This window comes from Thamnophis sirtalis, unplaced genomic scaffold (genome assembly GCF_051295495.1).
Source record: "Thamnophis sirtalis isolate CommonGarterSnake01/CBP01778 unplaced genomic scaffold, rThaSir2_p1.2 scaffold_2, whole genome shotgun sequence".
In the NCBI taxonomy this organism is placed as follows: Eukaryota; Metazoa; Chordata; class Lepidosauria; order Squamata; family Natricidae; genus Thamnophis; species Thamnophis sirtalis.
Genome location: NW_028261382.1, coordinates 41791325 through 41800414, shown reverse-complemented (window position 1 = coordinate 41800414; position 9090 = coordinate 41791325). Strand labels below are relative to the sequence as shown.

At 43.4% G+C, this 9090-nt stretch overlaps 1 protein-coding gene across 1 annotated transcript in view; it reads right to left on the bottom strand.

The window, feature by feature from the left end:
• Positions 1–3505: 3505 nt before the first annotated feature.
• SLC50A1 (solute carrier family 50 member 1) overlaps positions 3506–9090 on the bottom strand; it is a 13396-nt gene continuing 7811 nt past the window's right edge. Inside the window, exons 5-6 of the mRNA XM_087705122.1 lie at positions 5659–5778; positions 3506–4096 (exon numbers count right to left, since the gene is read on the bottom strand). Coding sequence (XP_087561248.1) covers positions 3995–4096; positions 5659–5778 — 222 coding nt within the window. The 3' untranslated portion in view covers positions 3506–3994. The remainder of the gene's footprint in view (positions 4097–5658; positions 5779–9090) is intronic.

Below are 9090 nucleotides of genomic sequence, written 5' to 3'. Positions count from 1 at the left end.
TATCCTCTATTCTATTCCATTCCATTCTATCCTCTATTCTATTCTATCCTATATTCTATTCTATTCCATTCTGTCTATCCTATAGTCTATTCTATTCTATCCTATTCCACCTATCCTCTATTCTATTCCATTCCATTCTGTCTATCCTCTATTGTATTCTATCCTATTCTATCCTATTCCATTCTATCCTCTATTCTATTTCTATTCTATCCTATCCTATTCCATTCCGTCTATCTTCTATTCTATTCCATTCCATTCTATCCTCTATTCCATTCCATTCTGTCTATCCTCTATTCCATTCCATTCTATCCTCTATTCTATTTTATTCTATTCTATCCTATCCTATTCCATTCCGTCTATCTTATATTCTATTCCATTCTGTCTATCCTATATTCTATTCTATTCTATCCTATTCCATCTATCCTCTATTCTATTCCATTCCATTCTGTCTATCCTCTATTCTATCCTATTCTATCCTATTCCATTCTATCCTCTATTCTATTTCTATTCTATCCTATTCCATTCCGTCTATCTTATATTCTATTCTATTCTATTCTGTCTATCCTATATTCTATTCTATTCCATTCTGTCTATCCTATAGTCTATTCTATTCTATCCTATTCCACCTATCCTCTATTCTATTCCATTCCATTCTGTCTATCCTCTATTGTATTCTATCCTATTCTATCCTATTCCATTCTATCCTCTATTCTATTTCTATTCTATCCTATTCCATTCCGTCTATCTTCTATTCTATTCTATTCTATTCTATTCTGTCTATCCTATATTCTATTCCATTCCATTCTGTCTATCCTATATTCTGTTCTATCCTATTCTATCCTATTCCATTCTATCCTCTATTCTATTCTATCCTATTCCATTCCATTCCATCTATCCTCTATTCTATTCTATTTTGTCTATCTATATTCTATGCTATTCTTTTTAGCTGATGTTCCAGGATCTTGTGCAAGCTAAAAAAAGGGGTGAAAGGAATTTAAATTGTCCATTTAGCACAGGGGGAATATCACTCAAATTCGTGTGTGTGTCTGTGTGTTTGTGTGTCTGCCTGCTATTTGAGCCAGGCCAAAAGCCTTTTTTTTTGGCAGCGCGCCACAACCTCGAACGGTCACTAAATGAAGCTTTTTAAGTTCAAGCATTCCCTGTATTCATTTTTCCCCCCCTTCCTTTGGTTCTCTGCCCACCCGATAATTATTCATAAATATGAATGCCTTCCTTTTACCGTCACACTCTGCATTTTTTTGCAGGCTAGCCCACATGCCGAGTTGTGTTGTTGGGTGTGACAAGATAAATGATGTCTGCGATCCATAATAATGATGATAATAATAATAATAATTCGGGATGTTCTTTTCTCGGAAAAAAAAAAACGAACAACCAGGCTAGTCTAGATTTTTGGGGTGGATTTAACTCACACCTTCAAAGTTGGCTGGGGCAGAGCTGAAGGCACCTAGTAATTAGCTGGGAAAATAATTCGCCCTTTCCGGAGAGACAAGTGACTTGAAGGACAAGAGGGCGTGACTCGGTTTCCCTGGCGTTCTGGTCCAACAGGACTTGGGAACGTGACAATTTCGATCGTTCCTAAAATTGCGCATTTTTCCTCCCCGTCGTTCCGACCGAGGCTTCCCCAAAAAGGAATTCACATCCCTTTAATAAAATGTTTTTGTCAGGATCAGGAGTCCTGACAAAAACCTTTTTATTAAAGGGATAGCAATAGCAATAGCAGTTAGACTTATATACCGCTTCATGGGGCTTTCAGCCCTCTCTAAGCGGTTTACAGAGTCAGCATATCGCCCCCAACAACAATCCGGGTCCTCATTTTACCCACCTCGGAAGGATGGAAGGCTGAGTCAACCTTGAGCCTGGTGAGATTTGAACCGCCGAACTGCAGATAACAGTCGGCCTGAAGTAGCCTGCAGTACAGCACTCTACCCACTGCGCCACCTCGGCTCTGTGGTGGAATTCTCTGATGTGATTCCTCTCCTTCGCCTTCAGCCAAGGCCTGGGAAACTGTCTTTCAAAGGAGTATTTATGACCACAGAACTTATCTATCTTGGAAAGCTGCCATGTAAATATTTTCCAAAGACCGGTCGCAAACGGGAAGTGATGTCTGTCTCTGTGTGTGTGTGTGTGTGTGTGTGTGTGTGTGTGTGTGTGTGTATGTATGTTTATGTGTGTGTGTGTGTGTGTGTGTGTATGCCATATATATATGGCATTTTTGTCCTTTTGAATTCACTTTTTTTTTTTTACTCTTGTAAAAAGAATACTTTTTACTCTTGTTCCTCATTTTTTTTTCTTTTGGATTTCATCTTTTAAACTTTGGAATCAAAAAGAAAGGAAAAAGGAGGCAGTTGTAAATGGGGAGTGGAAGAATTTTCTTTTTTTCTTTAAAGGCATTTCGTCCTTTTCCATTCACGGCGTTTTTCATCTGCTGGTTTTGTCTCCGATTTCCTTTTTCCTTTCGGATTTTAATCTTTGGAATCAATTTTTTTTTAAAAAAATGGAAAGAGGAACTGGCTGCAGTAGGGGAGTGGGGGAATTATTGTTTTTTAGAATATATATATATATATGTATATATATGTATATATATATATATATATATATGTGTGTGTGTGTGTGTTTGTGTGTGTGTGTGTATTTATATATATATATAAATATACATACATACATACATATTATTTAAATAATAATATTTATTTTTTAGAAAAAAGGCGTTTCGTCCTTTTCAATTCACCTTTTTTTAAAAAATCTTGTTTTGTCTCTGATTTTTTTTTCTTTTGGATTTTAATCTTTGGAATCAAATTTTAAAAAATGGAAAGAGGAGCTGGTGGCAAAGGAAGAGGGGAAGAATATATATATATGTGTGTTTTTATTTGTGCTGATAAATAAATAAAGGAAGACTAGTATAGATCTATTTCAAGCTATTTAGCTCTCCTTCCTCCCACACTTGGGCATACCAGGGGTTGTGACTTTAATATATATATATATATATATATATATATATATATATATATATATATATATATATATATATATATATATATATATATATATATATATATATATATATACATACATACATACACATACATACACATACATACACACACACACACACACATATATATATATATACACACATATACACATATATATATACAGATATATACACATACATATATACACACACACACACACACACACACCACACACACACATATATATATATAAAATACTGGGGGGGGGGGGTAAGACACCCCTAACACCCCTCGGTGTGTGTTAAGATGTAGCCTGTTGTGTCTTAAAATGGCTTCTACCGTACTGCTGTAAAATGACTTCTACTGTACAGCGCAGTGGAGTTGCCACGGTAACGGCTTCACAGCCCTCCACAAGGGGGCTCCCTCTGGGAAGGAGGAAAATCCAACATTAGAAATTACATATGGTCCGGACATTTCCCCCCTCCCTATAAATAAATACCCTGGTTATTGGCTAGTTTTTTTTTTTAATTTTTTAAAGAAAAGGCACTTCTGGTGGACGGATAAGGCAACGGGGCAAGCCTGCCGCTTTGGCAATAAAGTCCTCGGAAGAGCGAGGGAAAGATTGGGAAGAAAAATTTCGGAAGCTCCATCTTCGAAACGAGATGGGGAAGCCCCTTCTACGTTCCCCAAGACTCGGAGGTCTGCAAAGGCCTTTTGAAGAGGCCAGCGTGGGATTCTTGTCCCTCTTCTTCCGGTATCTGTTTTGACCCAGGGGGGGCGGGGGATTTCTCACGCCCCCCCCCACACTCCCGCTGCAAAAACACACGGGAATCCAGCATGGTCCTTCCAGGTGGAAATGCATGGACAGTTGCGCCAGGCGAGGCGGGTGAATCCAGCATCTGCACATGTTCTGATTTCAGGGTCTTTCTCTCCTCCCCCGGGGGGGCTCTGGGAGGGAGGGTCTTCTCTGCTTCCTGCCCGCCCCCCCTCCCCACACGTCTTCAGGTGAGGAGCAGTTTGTAACTTTTGTCCTGCTCGGCGGGAAAACGCCAGAAGAGCCAAAAACGTACGAGACTGGTTGCGATGCCCGGCACATTGGGAATCTGGAAAGAGGAAGAAAGAGAATTGTGGGGTCCTTGTGTGTGTGTGTGTGTGTGTGTGCAAGTGTGGGAGATTCATTCGCAGACATCTCACGAGCCAACTAGGGAACGTCATCAGGGATGGAGGAAGTGGGGGGATTGGGCGTGTAGGAGGAGATAAGTTGGAGAAGATAAGGGAAGAAGGAGGAGAAGGAGAAAGAGGAGGACTCTGCGGTCCTCTGAGCTGGATTGATTTCCTGCAGGCGTTTCGTGACCCAACTAGGTAACATCATCAGTGCTAGAAGGAGGTGGGGCTTGCAAAGAGAAGGAGGAGGAGGAAAAGGAGGAAGAAGAGAAGAGGAAGGGGAGGAGGAGGACTGAGGGGGTCCTTGGTGCTCTCTGAGCTTGGTGGGTTTCTTGCAGACATTTCGTGACCCAACTAGGTAACATCATCAGCGATCGAAGGGGATGGGTTTTGCAGGGAGGAGGGGGAGGAAACAGAAGAAGAAAAAATGGAGGGGGGAAGGAGATGAAGATGGTGTCAGCAGGAGGAGGGAGGGGGAAAAGAGAGGAAGGAAGAGGAGAAAGAAAGAGAAGACTAGAACGAAGGAGGAATGAGGTGGTGATGATGATGATGATAACAGCAGGAGGAAGAATGGAGGAAAGGAGGAGGAAGGAGGAGGAGAGGGATGGAGGAAAAGTAGGGGAAGAGGAAAGGAGAGGAGGAGAAAAAGGAAGAAGAAGAAAGAAAGAAAGAAAGAAAGAAAGAAAGAAAGAAAGAAAGAAAGAAAGAAAGAAAGGGGAGGTGGTGGAGGAAGGGTAAGGGAAGAGGAAAGGAGAGGAAGAGAAAAAGGAGAAGGAGAAGAAGGAAGAAAGAAAGAAAGAAAGAAAGAAAGAAAGAAAGAAAGAAAGAAAGGGGAGGTGGTGGAGGAAGGGTAAGGGAAGAGGAAAGGAGAGGAAGAGAAAAAGGAAGAAGAAGAGGAAGAAGAAAAAGAAAGAAAGAAAGAAAGAAGGGGGAGAGGTGATGGAGGAAGAGAAGAAGAAGAAAGAAAGAAAAAGAAAGAAAGGGGAGAGGTGATGGAGGAAGAGAAAAAGAAGAAGAAGAAAAAAGAAAGAAAGAAAGGGGAGAGGTGATAGAGGAGGAAGAAAGAAAGAAAGAAAGAAAGAAAAAGGGGGAGAGGTGATGGAGGAAGAGAAAAAGAAGAAGAAAAAGAAAGAAAGAAAGAAAGAAAGAAAGAAAGAAGGGGGAGAGGTGATGGAGGGAGAGAAGGGGAAGAGGAAAGGAGAGGAAGAAGAAGGAGGAGGAAATTTTGGGACCCTTGGTGCTCTCTGAGCTTGGTGGTTTTCTTGCAGACGTTTCATAACCCAACTAGGGAACGTCATCAGTGCTGCAGTTCAATCCCCAGCTACAAATACTTCTCTTCCCTCCAAGAAGAAAACGGGCGTGCAGCATAAGCAGAAAAACCTGTCAAAAGACCACCGTCCCTCCCTGCTTGCCCTCCCCCCTCCGCCCTGAAACCCAGGTCTATTTCAGCCAAATTCAGCTCCCCCCCCCTCCGCTCCCCAAAACCTGGCCAGATACTAACCGCGATATATAGATCATCTAGAAGGAGTCCATAAAACGTCCAGCTGGCCGAGGCCAGGAAAGTGGTGACCGTCAGCGGGAAGGAGAGGCAACGGGTGGAGCGGCTTTTCACAATCTTGATCTTGAAATAATAATAATTTTTTAAAAAAGCATTTACTTCGGCCCGAAATCAAACATTTATCGCGAAGACTATCGCCCGAACGGCGCAGGGGATAAGGGGGAACCCATTCCCGCCAGCCCCACCGGCAAAATTATTTGGAGATAATATGATTATTTTCACGGGGGAAAATCCTGGCGCGGAGGGAGTTAATATTAACTACAACGAGGCTGTTTTCCCCCAAGTTAAGCCATTATCAGCGATAATTTTTTGTTTTTTCATTTTTAATAAATTTTTATTTTAAACACATCAACAAAAGCAAACACATAACTTAAAAACAACATAGGAACGATAAGTTCCATTGTATATCATACCGCAGTTCCGAATTGGTTTCTTTGCAGTTTTCTATACATTTCTATCTTGCGTTCATAATCTCCTTATTCGTTATCCATTTTTATGTACATTTCTTATTTATTTAAACTTAGCTACTTATGACCAAATATTATCTACCTATATTATGCTTTATATTTTTACTGTCGTTTAATCTCTTACGTACAGATTATAGATATACATTCACATAATTGTTCTTTTTCTTTGCCATTCTTATATTATTATTATTCCATTTGGAAGGTTATAAGGTATAGTTTAAAATGCTTTGTTTACCATCCTTCGCACCTGCTAAGACACCACCTTGTTTTCTCTTTCTTTTCTTTTCTCCCTCCCTTCCTTCTCTACTTCCCTTCCTTCCTCCTCTCCATCCCTTCTTCCTTCTTATCAGCGATGGTTTTACGTCATTTTGGGGGGGGGGGTGATTTTTCTGCATTTTTTTTTATCCTATTGCCAAGGCGGCTCAGGGGCAAAGAGGCTGAACTTGTCGATCGGAAAGGTCGATAGAAAGTTGGCGGTTCGAATCCCCAGCGCCACCTAACGGCGTGAGCTCCCGTGACTTGTCCAGCTTCTGCCAACCTAGCAGTTCGAAAGCAGGTAAAAAAATGCGAGTAGAAAAATAGGAACCACCTTTGGTGGGAAGGGAACAGCGTTCCGTGCGGCTTCGGGAGTTGAGTCATGCCGGCCACATGACCCCAGAGACGTCTTCGGACAGCGCTGGCTCTTCGGCTTTGAAACAGAGATGAGTATCGCCCCCTAGAGTCGGGAACGACTAGCACATATGTGCGAGAGGAGCCTTTACTTTTACCTAATTCTATTGCAAGCCACACATCCAGGACGGATGTCTTTCATGGATGCGACATTAAGAAGAAGAGATGGTCAATTCATCAGCAAATGAATTCCCTAATCCTAGTTTATGGAATAATAGCAATAGCAATAGCAGTTAGACTTATATACCGCTTCATGGGGCTTTCAGCCCTCTCTAAGCGGTTTACAGAGTCAGCATATCGCCCCCAACAACAATCTGGGTCCTCATTTTACCCACCTCGGAAGGATGGAAGGCTGAGTCAACCTTGAGCCAGTGAGATTTGAACCGCCGAACTGCAGATAAACAGTCAGCTGAAGTGGCCTGCAGTACTGCACCCTAACCACTGCACCACCTCGGCTCTATAAGCCACCATTGACTGGTCTCCTGCTCTAAAACTCCACCTTGCAAAGCGGAATTTGCCTCAGGTTGTAGGGTGGACAAGGTGGGGTTGGACTAGATGACCTACAAGGTCCCTTCCGACTCTGTAAGTAAGTCCCTCTCTCGATTTAAGCCAACATATGGGGTTTCTTTGGGATCTATCTTGGGGGAAGATGCCAGGCACATCTGTTTAACTGGGGTTTAATCCCTGCGTTGTTCAAGGACACAGGGAGTCCTCGGCTTACGGCCACAATTGAAAAAGGAATGTCCGTTCACTGAGGGAGGAGGAAAGGACGAGGTGGCAGAAGATCAAATGAAATAAATCACTGAATAAAATCTGATAGGGCATCGCCGACATCTGTCCGTCCAGCCTTCATTTTTGGAAAGAAACTCCCTACACGTGGCTGCCTGATCCGCTGATTTGACAGCCGATCCGCCACTTCATGTGGCAGTCAGTTCCGCCGTCTCACCAACCAGGAAATCCTTCCTGACACACTCACACCGAGAAGTATGAGAAGGGCGAGGGAGGAATCGCCTGGCAGGAACCCAGGGGAGGGGAAAAAAAAGAGAGAGATCCAGCTGGACTCTTTAGCCACCAAAGAACCATCTTAGAGCCTCCAGCTTCGGGAGAAGTCTATCTCGGAACAACGGCAAGGAATTGGCATCGGGAAGGTAGAAAACAGCCCAGGATCCTCTGAGCCTGCGCGGTTCCGAAAGAGAAAGCTGAACCTTGGCTTTAGTGATGCTCAACCTGGTCGAGGGACTCCCTAGCTAAGCTTGTCGATCAGAGAAGCCGGCCCGTTCAGTGGTTCGAACCCCCAGCGCCGCATAACGGAGTGAGCTCCCGTGACTCGTCCCAGCTTCCGCCAACCGAGCAGTTCGAAAGCACGTTAAAAAATGCGAGTAGAAAAATAGGAGCCACCTTTGGTGGGAAGGGAACAGCGTTCCGTGCGGCTTCGGGAGTTGAGTCACGCCGGCCACGTGACCCCGGAGACGTCTTCGGACAGCGCTGGCTCTCCGGCTTTGAAACGGAGACGAGCATCGCCCCCTAGAGTCGGGAACGGCTGGCAGATCTGTGCGAGGGGAACTTTTGCCTTTATCTAATCCCTCTTCGCTCTGTTTTTTTTCTCCCCCGACAGGTGCGTCTTCGCTCTGAGAAACCTCGCCCTGCCCTTTTCTCCGCCTGCCAAATTAAAATTCCTTTGCCAAGAAAGTCACCTCGCTGGCAACGTTTGCGTCCAGCTTTCTGGGCGTGGAGCTGTCCTTAAAACCGGAAAAGCGGGCACTCGTTGGCAGCCCCACGAACCAACGTGTTTTCCGCTTTTCTCGGGCGTGAACGAGGGCCTGGCAGGGAGGAAGGCGGGATTGTGCAAAGCAGCAGGTGGAATCCAGGGAAAGGGAAAGCTTTGCGTGCAGCTGCTCCTCGACTTACGACGACAATTGGGAATCAGGGTTTCGGTTGTTAAGCAGGGAGATTGTGCTTAGTGAGGGGTGCCTGGTTTTATGGCCTTATTTTACTGGAGGGTGGGGGGAAGGGGAAATGGGGGGGAACGGAATATAGAATATAGAGAAGAGGGAATGGAACGGAATTTGCAATTTACGAGAATCGAAGAGAATGCAATAGAATTTACAATTTAGAATAGAATAGAAAATACGGAATATTAAAAATAGAATAGATTTTACTGTTTACAATTTAAAATAGAACGTAGGACATATCGAATATAGAGAAGAGGGAATAGAATGGAATAGAGTAGAATTTACAA